This window comes from Podospora pseudocomata, chromosome 7 (genome assembly GCF_035222375.1).
Source record: "Podospora pseudocomata strain CBS 415.72m chromosome 7, whole genome shotgun sequence".
Lineage (NCBI taxonomy): Eukaryota > Fungi > Ascomycota > Sordariomycetes > Sordariales > Podosporaceae > Podospora > Podospora pseudocomata.
In genome coordinates, this window is record NC_085891.1 from 3249102 (window position 1) to 3270543 (window position 21442).

Consider the following 21442-nt stretch of genomic DNA (forward strand, 5'->3'; position numbering starts at 1 on the left):
AGCACAACCACACACACAACATTTTTTTGGCAGAGGGTGACAATTTGGCAGTGTAGCAGTCCAAATGTGACGTTTGTTTAATTGGACAATGAACAGCAAATTCCCCGCCCTCCAGAAGCGCCAAAACTACACACTACCGAGTATTACCTAGCTAAGTACCGAACACGGTACACTACGTATCCGTGGTATCCTACGCATGCCGTTATCGTTACCCAATGTCCTCGCCGTTCCTGTTGACCATGATAACTGGACCCCACAAACGCCCCTGCGCCTGCAATCACTGGTTGGCCACCATTCGTCCTCTGGCACCACCACCTCGACACACATTACGCCTCCTCTGAATCTTCCGACGCCCGTTCGCTGCCCGTGTTGTTTCCAACCACCGAGTTTACAAAATCCTGGTACCGGAATACTTCCCCCCGCTTGCCCAGCCCACCACCCGTCTTGCTCTTGGTGAAGGCTCGACGGCTGGTGAAACCGTTGATTACCTTTTCGACGTCTAGCGATGTCAACGGCTGCTGGCCCGGCTCGGGCGCCGTGTTGAGCAGCGCGTCCCGAAGCTCGGCCACGTCAATCTGCCCGCTATCGTCGTCGTCAAATGCCGAGAAGGCCGATAGGAGCTCGGCGCTGGGCGACAGAGCCGCCAGAGACCCTGCTATCGAGTTCATGAACAAAGCCATCGTCATTGTTTGTGGCGCCGAGGGAGGGAAGAATTGGGTGACCTCTGACGCGTTTGATGGAAGACCTTACACCATTGTTAGATGACTGCCAATTGGACCAATACAACGCAGCCTCTCACCCAATTGGTTCAACATATCCACGACATCCTCCCTATTCACAACACCATCGCTGTCTCTATCCAGAATCTGGAATCCCTCTCGCAACGTTCTGACTTGCGACGGCTGTAATTGAGACATGGCGCTCCCGTGACCTACTGGTCCGGTCTTGGATGCTACAGGTCTGGGAGAAAGGCGAGCTTGTGGAGTTGGCAGTTCGCGACCCGGAGAGGCTCGTGAGGATTTGAAATCTAGCACTGGACTCGGGGGACCTGCTGTCTTTGTTGGCGATGCGGTGGGTGTGGTCTGACGTAGTGTGTTGGGAGATCCTGGCGACACTGGGCGACGGAAAGGTGAAGTCCGGGGCGACCCATAGCCCAGCGGGGATGGTTTGAATGGCATGGCCTGTGTCCTGATGTCAGTGGGTTCAGATCCTGTCCTTGTCCCCACAATCGTCTCCTACCATCGTGATCTTGCAGAGATCTGTATCGACTTATTAGCGGTCAAAAACGCAAGGGGAATAACCACCTCTTGGTTTGTTGTTTTTTGAGGGATGCGGTCAGCAATTGCCAACGGAGCAACAAGACGCGCCAATGGCCTTTGTCTGTATCACTAATTTGAACAATAATAACGGCCAGAACAACTCACTTTCGGCGCCTCGAAATCAAGAATATCCCCCGGTCGCTTGTCTGGCTCTGAGTGGGTGATTGATATCGTCACTGGAGATCAACGGTCTAGCCTTGGATGAAAGTTCGATGGCGGGGACAACAAAAAGTAAACAAAGTGACCAGACAACCACCAACAGTGTTACATGGCCCGAGCGTTTCTGGAAGAGTAGTGGCAGGGACCCTGGAAAAGATGGTGCGGGGCCATTTTCCAGTGACCTGTTTCTGCTTGCCGCGCGGGCATCTTGTTTCAAGGCCTCCCAAAGACGCATGGGATGTACAGGGGGTGAAGGGGGACCCCTCACCTTTCAGCTGGTCTCTGCGTCGATATCGATAACAGACCCCTGTCAGGAGGCAGGTAAGCTGGAGAGAGGAAGACATCTCAAGAAAAGGTAGACATACACGCAAATGCAGGTTTCGGCAGTCTGCCTTTGCATTGCACAGCGGTAGACACGCGGGCAGCCGCATTAACCCCGGGAGCCAAGATCCAAGCCGTCGAGGGAAAGTCGGAGACCGGAGCCAAGTCACGGTCACCGTTTCCACCGCCCGATACCATACCTTATCCGATATCCAGCAACGCTACTCCGTACCATTAGGATCCTCCCCGACTCAGAATCCTCCTCTTGTTGTTGTAAGACAACACGATAGCACAGGCCCGGCGCCGACCTTTAATAGAAACAATAATAGGTACAGATCCACGACCACAACCGCGGGTCACCCGGTGTCGATCTGTGCTCAGCTACCAACATACAACGGGGTACAGGCGCCAATTCGATGTGATCGAGTTCTCGGATCAATTGACACCACTCCACAAACCGATAGCTTGGATCGGGTCGCAAAGCAGTGTGTACCACCCGCACCCAGGATAGGATACTTGGAAGGATTTCGTGGGAATAAGGGGGCGGCAAACAAAAACCCAACACTCGAGAAATGGCATCGGCCGAACAACCGTTGCCTTATGCCCCGAGAACAAGCAGCATATCCGCGTTTGTAGAGGCCCCCCCCAGCGACTCCCACCGCCGATCATCTTCGTCCGTCCCGACGTCCAAGTTCGCCGCCGACATGTCTCAACCTCCCCCGCGCCCCGCTCGCTCCCCGCTACCCCATGGTTTCAATCCCGCCGACATGGACCGCCTATCCGACCCAAATGTCAAGGACAAGATCATTTCAACCGGCACCAACCCCTCATCGCAGCACAGCTCTCTCTCGGTGCCCCTTCCAAAAGTACGCCATGACCCGTCTTTGCGCCGGGCGCGCAAGCCGCGCTCTCAATACCCAAGGAGTAGCACCGAGAGCCACGTCGAGTACATCCTGGTCGCTTCGTTCGATATCGATAGGGGGCCGATCATGGAGCACCAGTATCCTGTCGCTATCACTGGAGATGAACATATGCTTGCGGAACTGATGCTTCCGGATCAGGCTCACGTCAGAAATCAGGATTGGACAGTTTTCTTTCTTCACAAAGATAGCAGCCAGGAAGAGGACGATGCTGAACGGCAGGCCAAAGAAAGTAGGCGAGCCCGGAGACGGCGCAGACGGGACCGGGCAAAGGGGATATTACATGAATCGGATGATGAGGACGACGGTGGTGAGGAGGACCTGGACAATGACGACGACGACTGGGATGATGATGTGTCAACCGATGAGGAGCCAGAAGGCGGCGAGGGACCGCCGTTGGTCTATGTGTTGAACTTGGTCAATACCAAGCAGGACAAAACGGTCAAGAGAGGTGCCGTGGTCAAGGCTATGGCTATTTGCACGCGGCATCCATTTCTTCACATATACAAGGTGAGATCTGACCAGGTGAATTTTCACGGCGTACATACTTACATTTCACTCCACAGCCCCTATTACTACTCGCTCTAGAAGAGTACTTCAAATCACCAGTACCAGAAACACTATCCATGTTGTTCAACGCCGTCAACGAAATGGACCTTTCTCTCATGCCAAAGCTCAGCCTGCTGGAAAGACACCTGCTCCAAGCCAGCGATAACAAGGACCTATTCGTCGAAAAGTTTGAGCGCATGATCCAAGCCCGCATCTCGGAAGAAACAGCAGAAGACGTGGCAGACCAGCCCTTTGACGCCAGCCGCAGCCCCCCAAAACGACCAGGTATCTTCCGCTCAGGCACGAAATCCTACATTGAAACTCACACGGGCGCCTACGCCGTGCCGCGGGACACTCACGAATTCGAAAGCAAAGTCATGTACAAAGGCATCCCCATCCCGATCAAAGTCCCCGTCGCCGTCATGCCCGAAACGGTCGGTGACTTCTCCCTGATTAAACTAATCCAAAACTTTTCGGACTCCCACGCCAAATCCCCCCAAACCTTTGCCCTTCATCCCCACCTAACCACCAACGGCCCGACAACCCACCCGATCATCGTCCTGGCCAATGCTCTGCTGACCCAAAAGAGAGTCATCTTCCTCGGCCACAACATGCCCTCGGGCGAAGTAGCCGAGGCCGTCCTGGCCGCCTGCGCGTTGGTATCAGGGGGGTTGCTCAGGGGCTTCACCCGGCACGCGTTTCCCTACACGGACCTGACCAAGATTGACGACCTGCTCAACGTGCCCGGGTTCATCGCCGGGGTGACGAACCCCACGTTTGAGCACCACCCGGAGTGGTGGGATTTGCTGTGCGACATTCCCTCGGGCAAGATGAAGATCTCGTCCAAGATTGAGTCGGCGCCCATCACGGAGGGGTTGGTGTACTTTCAGCAGCAGAACCCGGCGTACGCGAACTTCATCAACGGGGCGTCGGCCGGGTCGGGGAGCGCGGCTGCGGCGGGGCAGCAGACGGGGGATTTGACGGGGGATGCGGCGTTCATGGCGGATATACTGAGGTGTATTGCCAACCGGTCGGGGGAGAGGGTGGTGAGGGCGAAGTGGAGGGAGTGGGTGCTCAAGTTTACGAGGATCGCGGCGGCGTTTGAGGAGACGGTTTTCGGGGCTAGTGCGCTTTATATCGGGAGTGATGGGGATGGGGATGGTGGTGGAGGGGGGGGTGATGGGAACCTGGGGCAGGCGGCGATGGGGCATGGGTACGTATGGGCCGATGAGGCGACTAAAGCAAAAGAGCTGGCGGGGAATGTGACAAGGATTGAGGGGTGGCGGAATACTAGGAGTTACTATTCGTTTATCCAGGTTTGTCTAACGCTTCTTTTCATTGGAAAGGGAGAATGGGTTTGCTAATGCGGGAGACAATTAGGACGTCGCTCAGTCATACACGGTCCGCCCGCTCAAGGGTTTGGATTTGGCCCACATGCACGACCGGTTGCGGACGCAGAAGCTGACTCCCCAGCAGAGCAAGGAGATTTTTGAGGCGCTTTACAACTATGTCTGGTCTTATGACGAGATTTGTTTGCTGCTGAGTGTTGCGCCGGAGTCTCACGCGGGGCTGTTTTATATTGCCTTGGGACTGTTCCACAAGGATAGGGACGTGAGGGTCAAGACGGCCGAGTTGCTGGATAGGATTGCTGAGCATGAGGCGGGCCAGCATTGGTGGAGGAGCCTGAGCCGGTTTGAGAAGCTGGCGTATGTGAGGATTAAGAAGGAGGTTGAGCAGGAGGGAAGAGGGGGGAGGGAGGGGGGCGTGGTGAGTCCTGTTGATAGCAAGAGGGTTAGCTCTGGGAGAAGGGTGATATAAGGGCATTGTAATTAGGGGGTTGGTTTCAAGAGGTTTGAAATGAAACGATTGTTGGAGATGTTAAGGAAGTTTTTATGATGAAGCCCCCTCCCTGGGCTTTATCTTGTCAGACTATACAGTTGGAGTCGTTGCTAGAGGTGCATGTCTTGCAGAGCCCCAAAGGTGGCTGGCTATGATTCGGTATTCGGGATCTGTTTTGTTCCCACAAGAGAGCTTGGCTTGCAATGACGGCATGGCACACGCATGGCACCGCATGGCACCGCATGGCAAAAGTGTGTTCCACCCTCTCGTCTTTTACCCCTCGTCGGCAGTCGATAAAGGTGGGGTTTCTCCTGTCACCCATTTACGTCTCTTGCTTAACAGCAATTACCATGACGAAAGTCAAATTGGGGAATAACAAGGGCGGGGTAGCAGCTGATAAAGGGGGGATTTATTGACCAAAACTTATCTCCATAGCGGTCTTTAATAACAACTCTCATGTCCCTCATCTCGACTCTCGCCCGTCGTCAACTCACTCGTCAAGTCCCCCAACTTACTCACACCACCACCCGTTCCTTCACCACCACCGTCAAAATGGCCCTCGAAATCAAAGCCGAAATCACCACCTTCAACGGCAAGCTCTACAAGCTCACCCACCCCTCCACCACAACCTCAACCCCCATGTCCCTAAACCTCTTCATCCCCCCCTCCGCCCTCTCCAAAACCACCCCCGCCCCCGTGTTAATCTACCTCTCGGGCCTGACCTGCTCCCCGGAAAACTGCACGGAAAAAGGCTTCTTCCAACACCGCGCCTCCCAGCTCGGCCTAGCCCTCGTCTACCCCGACACCTCCCCCCGCGGCCTCTCCATCCCGGGGCAATCCGACTCCTGGGACTTTGGCGAGGCGGCATCCTTCTACCTCGACGCCACTGCCGATCCCTGGAAGGAAAACTACAAGATGGAAACTTACATCACCACCGAACTCCCCTCCGTCCTCTTTTCCTCCCCCCATCTCGGTCCTTACCTTGATAAGGAACGAGTCTCCATCACGGGTCACAGCATGGGCGGACACGGGGCGTTAACCCTCTACCTCAAGCACCAAGACAAATACAAATCTGTCAGTGCCTTCGCCCCGATTGCAAACCCGACAAAGTGTCCCTGGGGGGAAAAGGCGTTCAAGGGGTACCTAGCCGGTGGACTCGAGGAAGGCAAGAAGCACGACGCTGTCGAGTTGTTGAGATCGGGGATTTGGAAGGGGGGTGACCTCAAGGCCCTCGTCGATGTTGGCACCGGGGACAATTTCTACAAGAATGGGCAGCTGCTTCCCGAGAATCTGGAGGCGGTGGTCAAGGAGATGGGGTTGGAGGGGTTGAAGGTGAGGTATCATGAGGGCTATGATCACAGTTATTACTTTATGGCGAGTTTTAGTGGGGAGCATGTTGAGCATGCGGCGAGGCATCTTGGGTTGCTTTGAAGGGGAGAAAAAGGGTGGGGGGGGTTATGTATTGTATTTTGAAAGCAAGCAGGCAGGTTAAAATTCATGGCAAGCTATGATGGGGTTATTCGGGATTTGTACACTTTTGCTTATCAAAACAGTGATCTATTTTGCTGTTTGCTTTTCTGCGTATTGATGTTGTGAGGATTGCGTCTGACTACCAATACAGCTTGTGATCGACAAGAAAGAAGCCTCTCTTCCTGCGACAGGTTCGTAACCCAACCAACGACAGCCCCCCTTCTCAGATCACTTCAAAAGACAATCAAACGAAGTAATAAACCGGTCCCAGCTCACGGCCGTAAGGTTGTACCGGTGGGGGTAGTCAGAGTCGACAGGTCCCATGGTGCAACCCTCAGGTGAGGTGCAAATACCGCCGCAGACCTTGCTATATTCTTGTCAACATATATCCTGCCTCATTAAAAAACAATTTAAAAAATAAAAGTAAAAAGAGACTCACAGGTAAGGATAACAAAAGAAATTACCGGGGTCTGGCGCAAAGGTGGCAGCGTTGTTCCGAAGAGCGTCGGGGAGGTTGTAGCACTTGTTGAGTTGGTAGGTTTCGTGGGTGCAGACGCCGGTGGCGTTGGGGTTGGTGCAGATTAGGACCTGAACCATATCAGCTATGAGGGGGTGATGATGGGAAAGGAAGGGAGGGGACTTACGCCGCCGATGGAACGCCGTGGTTTGGGGTGGGCGTCCAGGGGGTTTGCTTGGGTGGTCATAAGGAAGAGACCGAGGAGGAAGATGGTGCGTTTGGGGAGGGGAGACATGTTAGCTGTGATGGCGGTTGTGTGTGCGTGGTTGGTGGCTGGGTAAGAGAGAGTGGAAGGGTGGTATGGTGTGCTGTTCGGTAGCCTTGGTTTGGTGGACATCTAGAAGCTGAATAGTTGATTTTCTCGAACGGTCAGGAGGGCGAATCGTCCGAGTTCGGATGGCAGATGTGGAAGGCGCATTTTGACAGAACAGCCGCCTTCAACAAACGTCATGGCATTCCAGTGGTGGCAGTGACGTGGTGATGGGTGGCACCAGAAGGCAGGGTATTATTGACTCCGGGTGTGCGGCTCTGTGCGAGGTTAGGTCAGGGAAGCGAGCTTGTGGGCTGCCTCGGATTGTTTGCTGGATTAGGGGTTGATTGTTTCACGGAATGGCGGCCTTGTTTGGCCAGTATCTGGTATTCTGTGTTGCATCACGGGAGGGAACCTGGGTAGGAGGGAGACGCAGGAAGCTTGTAGAGTAGAGCTCACTGCTTGTCGAGGTTGAAATAGACTGCGAGAGGGCTTTCAAAAGAAGGACGATATCTCAAACAATCTGGTGAGCACCTGGCAAGTCAAGAAGGTATCTAGAGCCCGTTCCACATATTCTACAAAATTCAGCGTGGGTTTTGACAAAATCAAATCCACCACAGAGGAAAGAAATAAACAGCAATTCCCACCATAACATACATACATTCTACTCCCGTTCCATCACAACTCATCTTTACTTCCCCCATCCACCACCTCCCCACCGCCATCAGGATAAACCCCCGTGTCCCAAACAACCAACCTCCCACCCCTCCTCCAATCCTCATTAACAAGCCCATTCCACCCCTCCCAAACCTTTTTCATCTTCACCCCCATCTTTTCTCCCTCACCCCCAAAAAACTCCCCCAACACCCCCTCAATCCCCTCAAAACCAACCACAAACCTCGGTATCTCCTCCCCTTTTCTCCCGTCACCCCCATCAAAAAACTGCGGCCACATCTCCCGCCTCAGAAACACCCCCCCATACTTCCCTGTCTCTGCATCCTCCGCGTAAAACCTATCCGCCTCGTCGAGATAGTTTTCCCGTTCAGGCGTCCCCGGAGCAGTATGCAACGGCGGCTCACAGGTCAACGCCCTAGCCCTCAGCCCCGGCCAGACAAGATGCGACCTCCACGGTGTCGTGTGACAGGGGGTGAGGAATAGGGCGAATAATTCTTTTTGTTCCTGTGGGGGAGCACTCAAAGAAAGGGAGTCAGGGTGGAGGCGCTCGTATTCACTTCTCAGGAAGGAAAGGACAGAGATGGGCGCGGGCTGGTGGAAGAGGGAGAGATACCCCGCGAGGAGGAGGTTGATGGAGAGGATGTTGGCGAGGAAGATTTTGTGGCGCAGCACCAAAGGTTTGGATGGGGTGGTGGGAGGAGTGGTGAAGAAGCTGGTTACGTAGGGTGCTGCGAGGATGTGCAGGATGGGGAGGAGGGGGTAGATGAAGCGGACTTCTTTGTGGGAGATTAGGGAGAGGATGGTGATCATGCCTATGAGGGCAAAAGACAAAGTCTTGAGGGTGTTGGATGAGGTGGTGGAGAGGGATGTTGGACGGGCAGAGAGGAGGGTGGTGGGTTTGGCGGAGGTGAGGGTGGCTTTGTAGATGCCCAGCAGGGCAAAGGGGAGGAAGGTGGTGGTGAGGAGAGGAATGCCCTGGGAGAGGTAATAGTGCCAGGGCATCCGGCCGTAAAAGACGGCGAGGGACTGGGACATGTTGAAGTAGAGCCATTTGTAAGGAGGGAAGGTCCAGAAGCCAAAGTAGAGGCGGTCAGAGACAACCGAGATGGCGAGGGCAACGGAACCACAGAGGACGGTTTCTCTGAGGAAGGCAGGGAAGGTGGTGTGTGTGATGGGGGACTGGCCGTCGAGAGTGAGGCGGGTGAGGGTCAGGGCGATGATGCCGAGCCAGATGAAGAGATTTGTTGGGCGAAGGAGGACGGCGATGGCTGCTAGGAAGAGGGATGTTCTCAAGCTGTTGAGTCTCCCTTTTTGCTTCAGGCGCTCTTCTTTGGTTTCCTTGGCATCTGCAAGGAGCTCCCAAGGCCAGTAGGAAAGAGCAGCAATGGTGAGGGTTGTCTCGAGAGAGTTGGAAAATGTTCTTGTTGAGCAGTACCACTGCCAGGGATTGAGAACGGTCATCCACAACTACATTCATCGTTAGATACATCCCGGTAGTTCAGATGAGTCGGGATGCTTACAGCAGCCCAAGGAGCATAACTCTCCCTCCCATAGACATCCATGGCCAGCTTCCACATGTAAAAGTCTCCCAAGGCAGCAAACACAGACTGCAAAGCCCCTGGCAAAACCACCAACATGGAAGCGATGAAGGGTGGAAACAAATGCATGGCACTCATGACAGTCTCGGCAAGCTTGTACGCGGCGCCAAATACGGCTGGGTGAAGTGAAGACCGCAGTTGATATTCCCATTCCTGACCATATCAGTCAGCACATGGTTCTCATCAAATCCAATGAGAGAAAATACCCAAGTCATCCAAGCACCACTGCCTTCCCCAAAAGCCATCCTCCACGCCGGCTCCAAGGCCTGGAAATATTCATCTGGTTGAAAGAATGTCTTGACAAAAAGAGAGTTGATGAACCGAAATGCCAGCAACACACTGAGAATATCCCCGACTTGAGCAGCCGCGACCTGCGCGTGCACCCTGCCATCTTTCTCGGCTGGCTTTTCTATTCTCGGCCCTGGGGGTTTCTTGACGGTATCTTTCTCCATCTTGACCATCAAACACGACTCGTCAAGTGTAGTTCTTGATGAAGTTCGGGGGCCGCACCTAATCTCATCCAAAGTCGCGTCAACTGTCGGTCAGTCAGACAGAGCTGCTTGCCATCTGGCAGCTCTGACACGGAGCACCCCTGCAGCTGATTGGTTCCCCCGCAGCCCTACCGAGCTTGCTGCGGTAATCAAGTGACCCACAATTGGCTGAAAGCTCAAGAGATCCCTGCATTTCCCACCGCCCGCCCCTCCCCCGCTGGAACCACAGCATCGCAGCAATGGATGGATGACACCTTCTATCTATCTATCTATCTTTGATTCTGAAAGATATCCGGTATCGTGAATGTATTGTGTCTGAGTACCTATCAAGTTTTAAGCTTCCAGTTTGTATGAATAATATCGCCACTTCCATGACAGGCCACACCCTTAGTTTCATGAGCTGAAAGACCCCGGACCTGTCACACTTTTAAAGGAAGGTTACAGGACCTTTCGTCATAAAAGCGGTTTCCTTCGGCATGCTTTTTGCGGGACTGTCCAAGGATGCTGGGCCCACGTGAGGTGTTGTGAGCGTCTTGGGACTATCTGACTTGCACTTAGAGGTATAGTGTCGTTCGGTGGAATTGCATGATTGCAACGGCAACACCTTCCGAAGCGGAGGTAGTGTAGGTTTGGGAGGGTGAAGGTAGGGAGAGGCAGGGTGAGGCGGGTTTATATATATTCCCCTCTTTTTTCTCTGCGATTGTTTTCTTTGTTTTCCCATTGCCTTCTTCTGCTTGGGATCTACATATATTAGTACCAATTGGCCATCCAAGGTTTTGTTGGAATTTCATAAAGGTGGCGTAGTTTTGACAACACTTTGTTTGTTCTTACACCGCTGATTTAATCTCCTCCCAGCGGGCAAACTTACCTTCTTACCTACTACTTTGTCTGTCTGTCTGTCTTCCCATCTACCGTCATATCTTGCCTACCTTTGAACAACCGCCAATTCAACAACCAATTCACCCAACCCCCAATACCACGAACAATTCCAACCATGGCCCCTCACGCCTCCTCCTCCTCCTCCTCCTCCTCCACCACCACCACCAAACCAACCGACCCCTACCACGCCTCCTCCACCACAACAGCCATCACAACAGAAAACACCTACGCAGCCCACAACTACTCCCCCCTCCCAATCGTCTTCGCCCGCGCCTCGGGCTGCCACGTCTGGGACCCCGAAGGGCGCCACTACCTCGACTTCCTCTCCGCCTACAGCGCCGTCAACCAAGGCCACTGCCACCCCGCCCTCGTCAAGGCCCTCACCGACCAAGCCGCCCGCCTCACCCTCTCCTCCCGCGCCTTCCACAACGACGTCTTTCCCCAGTGGGCCAAGAAGGTCAGGGACGTGTTTGGGTACGAGATGGTCCTGCCCATGAACACGGGCGCCGAGGCGGTCGAGACGGCCATCAAACTGGCAAGAAAATGGGCGTACAAGGTCAAGGGGGTGGAGCAAGGGAAGGCGAGGGTGTGGAGTGTGGATGGGAACTTTCACGGGAGGACGATGGTGGCGGTGAGTCTGAGTGTTGATCCGGAGAGTAGGGATAATCATGGGCCGTATGTGCCGCTCATTGGGGCGAGACACCCGAGCACGGGGAAGGCGATTAGGTATGGGAGTGTGGAGGATGTGGAGGAGATACTTGGGGAGTTCGGGAAGGAGACGGCGGCGTTTATTATTGAGCCCATTCAGGGTGAGGCCGGGGTGGTGGTGCCGGAGGATGGATATCTCAAAAGAGTTCAGGAGCTGTGCAGGGAGTATAATGTGCTTTTGATTTGCGACGAGATCCAGACGGGGATTGCGAGGACGGGAAGGATGCTGTGCAGCGAGTGGGATGGGATCAAGCCGGATGTGGTGACGTTGGGGAAGGCGATCAGCGGGGGGATGTACCCTGTCAGTTGTGTTTTGAGCTCGAAGGAGATTATGGGGGTTATTGAGCCTGGCACTCACGGGAGCACGTACGGTGGAAACCCGCTTGGGTGCGCGGTTAGTATCAAGGCTTTGGAGCTGGTCGAAGAGGAAGGCTTGGTCGACAAGGCCCAGAAGCTGGGTGAGATTTTCAGGAGCGAGATCAGAGGGTTCAACAGCAAGATTGTGGAGCTGGTGAGGGGGAGGGGGTTGTTGAACGCGGTGGTGATTGATGAGAGCGAGACGAATGGGAGGACGGCGTGGGATTTGTGCATGTTGTTGAAGGAGAAGGGTGTTTTGGTATGTCTTTTTTTCGCCTCCCTTTCCTTTTCCGTTCCCGACAATGATAACTCACCACCATGCTGAACAGGCCAAACCGACCCACGGCAACATCATTCGCTTCGCACCACCGCTGGTCATCACCGAAGATGAACTCAGAAGCGCCCTCAAGACCATCAAGGAGGCGCTGGAGGAGTTGCCAAATGCCACCAAGCACGAGGCGCACTGATTATCATATCAGCGCACCATGATCATGAGTCACTCGCCGCTCACCACCACCACAGACATCGCTTTTCAGAAAAATCCGGGGAAGGATCTTGCGGGGGGGGGAACCGGGGACGGCCCGAAGGAAGACCACCCGATTTGCTGGGGCAAAATGCAGGCAGGTGAAGAAGTCAGGGGGGAACCGGAATATGTTCCCCGGGATCATGACACATCTTTTTTTCAATGGGGTTTCCTTTTTGGATGTTTTGATACCACTACAAGCATTATTTAGATTGGGTAAAACAGCAGAGTTTGGCTCTTATGGTAGTATATGCATGGAAATGATACCGAGATGTTTGCATCAAGGAGATTGGACTGGGCCGGGCCGGGCTGGGCTGGGCTAGACTTGACATGAAGTCCAGAGGGGGTTTGATTGGATGGATGGATATTTGGGCAGAGAAGTACCAGAATAATACCAAGTCCCTGCCTAGTAGGATCAGTTGGATTGATTGGTTGTGTGTGTATGTATGTGTATGTGTGTGTGTGTATGTGTGTGGTGAAGTGGAAATGTGTTGGATGATTTGCCAGTGTCCTGACCGGAAATAATTTCCTGGAACCGGTGTCTTTTCGGCCGATGGGTGGTGAGTGATGAGTTGTTCATTCGATCTGTTGCATATAGATGTTTGGCTAAGGGAAAGTGATGTGACAAGTTCTATATGTAGGTGCTCTCTACGCCCTGGTTGAGTGGGTGAGGCAGAAAGTAAGAGTGGGGGAGAGTGTCGGGTTATGATCTACCTAGACAAGAGACAAGGTACACTCCAGTTGGATCTATGTGCATGATACTTCAGCACCCTGATGAGACGAGCTATTATGGAGTATTCCTGTTCCTGTCACGGGTTCTGGTGACGAATCCTCGATGGAGGTCCGCAGGTAGATATTGTGTAACTTAACGCTATACAGTCGTCGGTCAGGGCAACTTTTTGACATGTCAATTTCCAATTGTAAAAGCTGCGAGTTGGTTTTTGCTATTCAGGGGATAGCATAACAGGCAGTGTAACAGAACAGTTGAGGGGACTGAACCTCTACTGGGTCAAATTATAGGCGATGTGTTACTTACCCCAGGGGTCCACATCAGTTATGAGTTGTTTTCTCTCACAAGGCAGAACCCAGCAATTGTCCAATCCCCACGGTCTAGCTGCTGTGTTGTCCTGTTGTGTAAGTTCAAGATCCATGCATACCTACACACCTACCCGCTACTGCTGCTGCTGCTGCTGCCTTTTAGGCTTCCCTCCTCCCCAACCACCACACTACCTACATGTCCTTTTATCCAACGGGTACGGGTACACACACTCTCTGACACCACCATTGAGTCTCTGTTGCTGCTAAATCACACACAGTGTCCGTATTTTTTTCCAAAAGCTGGGTGTGCCCTTTTTAGCTTTTAGTAGTAGCCAATGAATAACCCTCCGTCCGCCATCATCATCGTTTGCTGGGTAAACGATGATGATGGCGGAGCAGTTGTGTGTGTGTGTGTCCTTGTATCATTCGAGTGATATATTTCCCGTTTGGATTTGTTTCAATTAAGACCAGCGGCAGGCACGTGAGAGGTTACAGTCCTACCGTGCGTTGTCTACGTACATAAACCATCCCATTCATCCGCCCAACCACCATCTTTCGTGGGTGGGCGGATGGGTAGTTGATAGATCAACCTCAACAACATATCGACTTGTCGGCCTTAAGCTACCTTATCGAACAATCTAACTCCGATGTGTGTGTGCGAGGTCGATGATCCGTCGGAGGAACACACTCCCCCCCCCCCAACCCGTTATCGAACGCTATCTTGTCTAGATTGAGAGGTAGCAGTGTGTATCTGTCTGTATGTAGAGTCGGAGCCGGGAAGGTGCACGAGATCTGAGCTAGCGAGATGCAGGCCTGCGGATAGGGGTCGACATGTGTGGGAGGGAAAAAAATGCCCTGAGTGGCTTACAGCCGTGTTACCCTTCCTCTTTGGGACTTGCCGGATCACCACCACCACCACCACACCACTACAAAACACAAGCCAAAGGACAAGACATTTGGCAGCTGGTTTCCAAGGCCGGCAGTCCCTGTGCCTTGAACAAGAGTGCGGGGGGGTGGTCCACCACCAAAAAAAGAAAAAAAGAAAAACAAGGACAAGCAACACGATTGTGCCCCCTTCTGATAATCGATCGACGGATTGAGGAAATATGACGCTGGTGAAGAGAAGGGCCCTGATATGGGGGAACAAATAGACATTGTTTCGCAAGCTGTATCCCATTGTATCCGATGACCAGCACATCTGATAAAAAAGGTGTCAGTAGTAATAACAATAGACGTCCGGAGGTGCATATGACAGAGTCATCCTCTTTCTGTCCTCAGACTTGGCTCAGTGCACGGATTCTTGGGATTGACCAGTGAGCAAGCTTCAAACAGCACGCGTGCGGTGGCAGGCAGTTGCTGGAGTTCTGGACAAACACATGCAGCGGCCAACCGGAAGACGCCATGCTCACACACATTAACAGGTGGAAGATGTCAAGAGGAGGAGGTCGGACACGAAAGGGCGAAAGGGCGGGAAGATGGATGGCTGCGCTAAGAGTCCCACCGACAACACCGATAAGGGATAAGGCAGGCCCCCCGGCCCCCGGCCCCCCTGCCCTGTCCGATAAACTGTTCGTTCGACAGCCTCACTCTCGGAGGCTGCTGTGTAAATGAGACAAACTTCCGGCAGGCCTGGTTGCTGCATGCGCCATCCGCCCGTGTTTTTGGCTGGAACCATAGAACGGGCAGCCACCGGCTTTTGGGACAACTTGTGGTACGGAGTATTGAGCAAAAGCCAAAGACCGGCGTAGAAAGGCGCTAGAAGCAGAAGTTTACTAGAGATGGCGGAGCTGTGTCCAGATGTCCGATGCTGCTGGAGCTGATGGAGCTGGGCTGCTGGCGCATTGGAGCATGGAACAAGCTTGGAACCTCTTTGGTAATCGTTCCTAGCCGTGGTGCGTCGACGGCGCGGGCGTATTGACCACCTGACGATACCGCCGTGCCATTCCTCCGTGGCTCGTTTGGGTGGCCGCCCTTCTGTGTCCAGTGTCCATGTCGATCGGATGTGTGCCCTGGCTCCGCCTGGTTTGTGTTTCTCTCTTCTTGAAAATAAGAAGCTTGTATGACCATGACAGCAGCAATGGAACGGCTCACCAGCATCGACATCGATGCACCCCCCGATGCAGGTGAGAGGTGGTGTACATTATGGGTGGGGGGCAGCCGGTGACTGTGCGGGTGTCTTGTCTGGCTGTCTGTCTGTGACTCCACTGTGGAGGTGGAGCAGCCACTCGACTTCCGGTTGGTCGATTCATCATGACGGGCTGTCTTGTAAGTGCGAGTCCGTTGTATTGAACGAGAGAAGTGAACCGGTTGTTTTATCTGGACCACACATGGGGGAAGAAGGGCGAGCTCGCCGTTGTATCTTGTGTTGGTCAGTCATCTCGCCATTTTGAGGGCGCAAACGTGCTTAGCTCATCAGGATGGCCTCCGAAGGCGCAAGACGCAAGACCAGCGGTAAATGATGCAGATGGCGGTTCTGGCTTGTGTCTGGGTTCAGGTGTTCGTCAAGGTTACAGAGCTCCAAACACTGTGAACACTGTGCTGTTATCGCGGGGCTTATCGCCCCAAATGCCGTTTTGGGACCAGTCACGGGAGACAGCCGTGGCCTCCGGTCTCTCTCTCGACGTAACAGACTCGAGGTACCTGCAACGTACCCTGACGGCTGGTGGCCAGTGCATCGATACCTCGAACTACTTCTGAAGCATCACGAGCAGCATTCACAGCAAAACCCCTGCTTTTCTGCCGCTGCAGCACCCCCAGCAACAGAAGAGGCCTGGCTCCATCTGCTGTGTCCGTATCGTCGTCACCCTCGTTCATTCACAGGTCTCTCCCAGCTTCCTGCTCTTTTTCTGCTGTTTCTCCCAACACCGCCCGTCTTTCATCTTCCCTCCTCCCTTTGTGCCCTCGCCCTCTGCGCTCTGTACTCTAGCCCGCCCCTTCTATTGTTGCGAAACCTGGGGAATTCGAGCTCTGGATCCTGCAGTCGATCGAATCTGAGTCATTCAGTCGACTTTGGACGTCAGCGTGCCGCGGTGGAGCTAGCTTCCCCCAGCCTGACCCTACTGATAGCGATAAACTCCCAGGCGCTGTAGTAGTAGCGTATCCCCGATCTACCATCACCATTCACCACTGCTCTTCCTCCGTGCCACTCCTCCAGTCTCTCTCTCACTCTCTCGGTATCTCCTCACCGTCGCAACCGTCGGACCGCCGTTACCCCAGACTAGAAAGCCTGGGACCACCGCCGCTAACCACCAACTCTGCTGTGTCCGTCGACCGAGCCGGCTCCTCGCTTTCAACAAGTAGCTGCTGTAATCAGTCACCCACTCTATCCGCCACCCTTCCTGTCGGGGCACCCATCACCCATCAACCTTTGCATCACCAACAAGCTTTCAAGACACCCAGTATAGTGGCTGTTGCGTCCCCGCGTGTCTCTTCGTACCCACAAAAGAAACTCTGCCCATTCTCTCCTCCCTCAGCTTTTGGAGCCGCTTCCACTTTCCTACACCACCCAACCTATCGGATATCTACCTTTCGGTCTCTCTCGTCCTCCAGTCCTGCGCTGTCCTATAGGCAACACTACCCTTGGCTTCTGCCTCAACCCTCCCCTCTTTCACCTTCGAGCGCCGTGCATATCAGCTTTGTCACCCTTGGCCACATCCATAGCTGTCAACCGAGACCCACGAAGTATACATGTCGATCGAGCCTCCCGCCCACGTCTTTCGCATAGCATAGGCCCTCGGGCTTTCTTTTTCTTTTCAAGCCAGCTCCCCCGTGCTTGCCAACATCAGCAGGTAGCCATGGCCGACAGACAGTTATCGTCCGCCTCGTCGTCGAGGCGGCAAAAACAGCCAACCGATGGTGCCGTCGGGCAGTTCGTCATCGACAAGGAGATTGGAAAGGGCAGCTTTGCCCAGGTCTATTCTGGCCGGCACAAGGTTCGAACTCCCCATTTCTTTTGCGCCAGTTGACCCCCCCGGGAAGAAAGACAGCGAGTTGCCGATCGGATGGCGTGCCGTGCTGCCAGATCAGGTGGAGTGGGAGTTGGACGTGTCTTTAATCTCATCGTCTCGGTTGCGCCGAATCCGCTAACATGGTCCCCTACGATAGGTCACGGGCGCCCTGGTCGCCATCAAGTCCGTAGAGCTCAGTCGCTTGAACAAGAAACTAAAGGAAAACTTGTACGGCGAAATCAAGATCCTCAAGACGTTGCGCCACCCACATATCGTTGCCCTTCATGACTGTGTCGAGTCGGCCACGCACATCAACTTGATTATGGAATACTGCGAGCTTGGTGATCTGTCGTTATTTATTAAGAAGCGGGAGAAGCTGATTACACACTCGGCTACCCGTGATATTGCCCGCAGGTATCCCATTGAGCATAACCAGGGTTTGCACGAGGTTATCACCCGCCATTTCCTCAAGCAGCTCGCAAGTGCGCTCAAGTTTTTGAGGGAAGGAAATTTTGTTCACCGAGATGTCAAACCACAGAACCTGCTGCTGCTGCCGTCGCCGCTCTTTCGGGAAACTCACCAATCGGCCAAGCAAATCTTGAGTGCTAGTTACGACTCGCTGATGCCAGCAGCAGGACTTCCGTCGCTGCCTATGCTCAAGCTTGCCGACTTTGGCTTTGCTCGCGTGTTGCCCTCGACGTCACTCGCTGAGACGCTGTGTGGGTCACCGCTCTACATGGCCCCTGAGATTCTCCGGTATGAACGGTACGATGCCAAAGCGGATCTGTGGTCGGTGGGCACCGTTCTGTACGAGATGGCGACAGGGAGACCTCCCTTTAGGGCCGGGAATCATGTGGAGCTGCTTAGGAAGATAGAAGCTGCTGAGGACCAGGTCAAGTTTCCTCGCGAGAGCGTGGTCAGTCCGGAGTTGAAGAGCCTCGTCCGAGCTCTCCTGAAGCGGAATCCCGTGGAACGGATCAGCTTCGCCGACTTTTTCAACCACACCGTCATCACAGGGCCCATCCCCAATCTCCACGAGGATGACCTCCCGAAGCCAGAACCACAGCAGGTGAAGGAGACAGTGCGGCCCGAAGGGTCACTGTCTCTATCACGTCGGGATTCCCAGCGTGGCAAAGCGGCCACAGGCGTTCTGTCCTCCCCCAGGCCTCGGCCATCATCGCCACTGGCGACACCAATCGAGAAACCGAACCCACTGGAGCAAGTGCCAGGTCCTCGTGCTGGCTTGAGCTACTCGCCTGCTGGAGATGGGTTGGGAATTACCCGCCGGCCAGCTGTTCAGCCATCTACTTCAGCGCCAGCCCGCCCCGTCATGTACGTGGACCGCTCTCGAGCAAACTCGACCGCCTCGCAGAGACCACCACGAGAATCCATCGTGCCGGATCCTTCACAAACCCTTGCATCGCAACCTCGACCAAAGAGCAGGCCGACCAAGCCCCTGACAGAGGAGGAGAAGGCTGCTCAGGATGTTGCTTTGGAGCGTGACTACATCTTCATCGACAAGAAGGGCGTGGAGGTCAATGCACTGGCTGACCAAATCTCCATGTACCCGCAATCGGTCCCCAAGTCGGGTCAGATTGTGCGGCGCGCTACCCAGCAAGGGCACCCAACATCAACGACTGGTGCTGTTTCCGCCCGAAACAACCACCTTCGACAAGGGTCATATGACAAGCCACTCTCTAGCAGCCCCGGCTCGACAACTTCTGCCATCTCCAAGGCAATTCAGGACGCCAGTCTTCGGCTTTTTGGGTTCAACGTGGCGCCTCATCTGCTCAGCAAGGGCCAGTCTCCGCCCCAGATCTACAGCCCTTTCCCGGCATACCCGACGCCCTCTGCACCGGCCGGGCTGATCTCGGATGGGAAGCACACCACGCCGGTGGACGAGGATTCCCGCGTGGCCCAGTGCATTGAGGATTGGGCCACCCGAAGCGATGTGGTCTATGGCTTTGCCGAGGTCAAGTACAAGCAACTTGTTCCATTGGCCCCTTCCATGGATTATGGCCTCGGCGGCGTTCCTGCCGACAAGATGGAGGAAGAAGATGGCCTCACCCTCGAGGCAACAGTCTCTCTATCAGAAGAGGCCCTGGTATTGTACGTCAAGGCGCTGTCTCTTCTTGCCAAATCCATGGACATTGCTAGCCTATGGTGGACACGCAAGAGCAGGTCAGACAACAGCAACAGCATCCACTCAGCCGCTCGCGACTCGGTTAACAGCCAGGCGTTGGCACTGAAGATCAATAGGGTGGTCCAGTGGATCCGGTCCCGGTTCAATGAGGTCTTGGAGAAGGCTGAGATTGTGCGGTTAAAACTCATCGAGGCTCAAAAGCAGCTTCCCGAAGATCACCCCAGCCACCCCAGCAATCATCAAACCGAGGTCGGCTCGGTGACGGGTGCCGAAGGTGTCATTCTTTCGCCTGGTATCAGCGCCGAGAAGCTCATGTACGACCGCGCCGTTGAGATGAGTAGAACTGCAGCCATCAACGAGATTGCGAGCGAAGACCTCCCCGGCTGCGAGATATTCTATTCGACTGCGATTCGCATGCTCGAGGCTGTCTTGGATAGCGATGACGACCATCTTCCTAAGCGCAGGATATCAACCTCGTCTAGGGACGAAAAGGCTGAAGCTGCTGTCCGCGAGGACACCTCCGAGATGAGCAGCGAGGACAAGCAGTCTATTCAGAAGAGTGAGTAGATTTACCTCTTTTGTTTTGGTTACCGTACTAACAGCTTGACAGTGATCCAGATGGTTAAAGCACGTCTCGCAAACCTCCAGAAGAAGATGCTTGCCATCTCTCGAGCTCAACAACAGCAGCAACAGGACATAATTTCTGTCAGACGTCGTAGCGGCGAGCTGGCACCACGCAGTGTCCCGGTCTGAACGTCTGACGATCCCAAAGCTGACGACTAACGAACAAACGACACCTATACACGCTGCTACTACACACTTGAGCCCCGCGGCTAACGGTCTTGCCGGCCTTGTCAGGGCCTCAAAGGCCTGACGATCGCTTCGGGGACTATTTTCCTTGTGCAAATTCGTGTTTATGGTTTGGCACATCATACATTATAACGGAGTTTGACCGCTGATTATTTCGTCGATATTTATACTTTTTTTCCTGGGGGCATATATGGCGCGGTTAGCATGGCTGTTCGTTCTTGATGAAGCCGGAATCAAGCCTATGCATTTCATGCCTCAGAATTTGAGGGCGCTTGGGGACAGACCAGCGCGTTTTTCTTTTTCTTTTTGCCGCTTCTTTGTCTTTTTTTTTGGTTTCGGACCTTTCTTGTATTCGGACCCTTGGCACGGGAGGTGGCCTATTTTAAACAATTTTTCTCTTGTTGGTTTTGGTTCGGGGCGTAGATATTATTGTTATCAATCTTTTATGGGGGCAACAAACGGGAAAGGAAACGGAGGGGTTTAGCGGGGAAATGGGGATCTTTGTTTTCTCTCCTCTCTTGGTTATTACTGTAAGGAACCGGAATGGGGAGCAGTATTAGCAGTGTTTTATCACATTGCTTTTTTTTTCTTGGTCTTGTTCTGGTGACTCCTTGTGGGGTTTTTATTATTTGCATATCTCCCGTTGTGTTTTTGTGTGGTTGGGTCGAGTTGAGGAGAGAAGAAAGGAGAGGAGGAAGCAAATAGGCATACCCTTATGCTAAGAGAATGGGAAACTATCAAAACATGTGAAACATATGAAAAATTCATAAATATATGTGAATGCAGATAATAAATAGACAACACAACATGTTGTTGAGAGCAAGTGGTGTAAATGGTACAGGGAATGGGCTTTTCCCCCCCCGGATAATATATTACTAGACATGAGATTTATAAATGGGTAGTTGCCCTTTGAGAATCTGCATGGTTTT

At 53.7% G+C, this 21442-nt stretch overlaps 7 protein-coding genes across 7 annotated transcripts; 4 read left to right on the forward strand and 3 right to left on the reverse strand.

Moving 5' to 3' along the window:
- Positions 1-2: 2 nt before the first annotated feature.
- QC762_710830 (uncharacterized protein) lies at positions 3-1757 on the reverse strand. Its single transcript, XM_062893932.1, has 3 exons — positions 1240-1757; positions 800-1181; positions 3-745 (listed from the first exon to the last, which is right to left on the reverse strand). Exons 1-3 carry the CDS (start codon positions 1240-1242, stop codon positions 327-329), a joined length of 804 nt encoding a protein of 267 aa, XP_062739786.1. The 5' UTR covers positions 1243-1757; the 3' UTR covers positions 3-326.
- Positions 1658-5238, forward strand: QC762_710840 (uncharacterized protein). Its single transcript, XM_062893933.1, has 3 exons — positions 1658-3229; positions 3286-4584; positions 4649-5238. Exons 1-3 carry the CDS (start codon positions 2372-2374, stop codon positions 5084-5086), a joined length of 2595 nt encoding a protein of 864 aa, XP_062739787.1. The 5' UTR covers positions 1658-2371; the 3' UTR covers positions 5087-5238.
- Positions 5239-5563: 325 nt separating this feature from the next.
- QC762_710850 (uncharacterized protein) lies at positions 5564-6538 on the forward strand (the record flags this gene model as incomplete). Its single annotated transcript, XM_062893934.1, has 1 exon — positions 5564-6538. The coding sequence occupies one exon, from the start codon at positions 5564-5566 to the stop codon at positions 6536-6538; it is 975 nt and encodes a 324-aa protein (XP_062739788.1).
- An 89-nt stretch (positions 6539-6627) lies between these two features.
- On the reverse strand, positions 6628-7431 carry QC762_710860 (uncharacterized protein; the record flags this gene model as incomplete). Its single annotated transcript, XM_062893935.1, has 3 exons — positions 6628-6944; positions 7017-7165; positions 7222-7431. The coding sequence occupies 3 exons, from the start codon at positions 7429-7431 to the stop codon at positions 6806-6808; spliced, it is 498 nt and encodes a 165-aa protein (XP_062739789.1). The 3' UTR covers positions 6628-6805.
- Positions 7432-8022: 591 nt separating this feature from the next.
- Positions 8023-13085, reverse strand: GPI10 (glycosylphosphatidylinositol anchor biosynthesis; the record flags this gene model as incomplete). Its single annotated transcript, XM_062893936.1, has 3 exons — positions 9824-13085; positions 9540-9770; positions 8023-9486 (listed from the first exon to the last, which is right to left on the reverse strand). Exons 1-3 carry the CDS (start codon positions 10076-10078, stop codon positions 8023-8025), a joined length of 1950 nt encoding a protein of 649 aa, XP_062739790.1. The 5' UTR covers positions 10079-13085.
- Positions 10286-12993, forward strand: CAR2 (ornithine aminotransferase). The gene is made up of 2 exons (XM_062893937.1): positions 10286-12311; positions 12382-12993. The coding sequence occupies exons 1-2, from the start codon at positions 11103-11105 to the stop codon at positions 12517-12519; spliced, it is 1347 nt and encodes a 448-aa protein (XP_062739791.1). The 5' UTR covers positions 10286-11102; the 3' UTR covers positions 12520-12993.
- Positions 13086-16353: 3268 nt separating the features above from the next.
- ATG1 (Serine/threonine-protein kinase) lies at positions 16354-21321 on the forward strand. The gene is made up of 3 exons (XM_062893938.1): positions 16354-17545; positions 17718-20262; positions 20314-21321. Exons 1-3 carry the CDS (start codon positions 17408-17410, stop codon positions 20454-20456), a joined length of 2826 nt encoding a protein of 941 aa, XP_062739792.1. The 5' UTR covers positions 16354-17407; the 3' UTR covers positions 20457-21321.
- The last annotated feature ends 121 nt before the right edge of the window (positions 21322-21442 follow it).

Excerpts from the sequence above, each read along its gene's own strand:
- ATG1 (XM_062893938.1), top strand. The coding sequence starts at position 17,408 with ATGGCCGACAGACAGTTATCGTCCGCCTCGTCGTCGAGGCGGCAAAAA. Across the intron at positions 17,546-17,717 it reads TCTATTCTGGCCGGCACAAG|GTCACGGGCGCCCTGGTCGC; the intron begins GTTCGAACTCCC and ends CCCCTACGATAG. Across the intron at positions 20,263-20,313 it reads CAAGCAGTCTATTCAGAAGA|TGATCCAGATGGTTAAAGCA; the intron begins GTGAGTAGATTT and ends ACAGCTTGACAG.
- QC762_710830 (XM_062893932.1), bottom strand. Across the intron at positions 746-799 it reads GGATATGTTGAACCAATTGG|GTCTTCCATCAAACGCGTCA; the intron begins GTGAGAGGCTGC and ends CAATGGTGTAAG.
- CAR2 (XM_062893937.1), top strand. The coding sequence starts at position 11,103 with ATGGCCCCTCACGCCTCCTCCTCCTCCTCCTCCTCCTCCACCACCACC. Across the intron at positions 12,312-12,381 it reads TGAAGGAGAAGGGTGTTTTG|GCCAAACCGACCCACGGCAA; the intron begins GTATGTCTTTTT and ends CATGCTGAACAG.
- QC762_710840 (XM_062893933.1), top strand. The coding sequence starts at position 2,372 with ATGGCATCGGCCGAACAACCGTTGCCTTATGCCCCGAGAACAAGCAGC. Across the intron at positions 3,230-3,285 it reads CATTTCTTCACATATACAAG|CCCCTATTACTACTCGCTCT; the intron begins GTGAGATCTGAC and ends TTCACTCCACAG. Across the intron at positions 4,585-4,648 it reads GTTACTATTCGTTTATCCAG|GACGTCGCTCAGTCATACAC; the intron begins GTTTGTCTAACG and ends GGAGACAATTAG.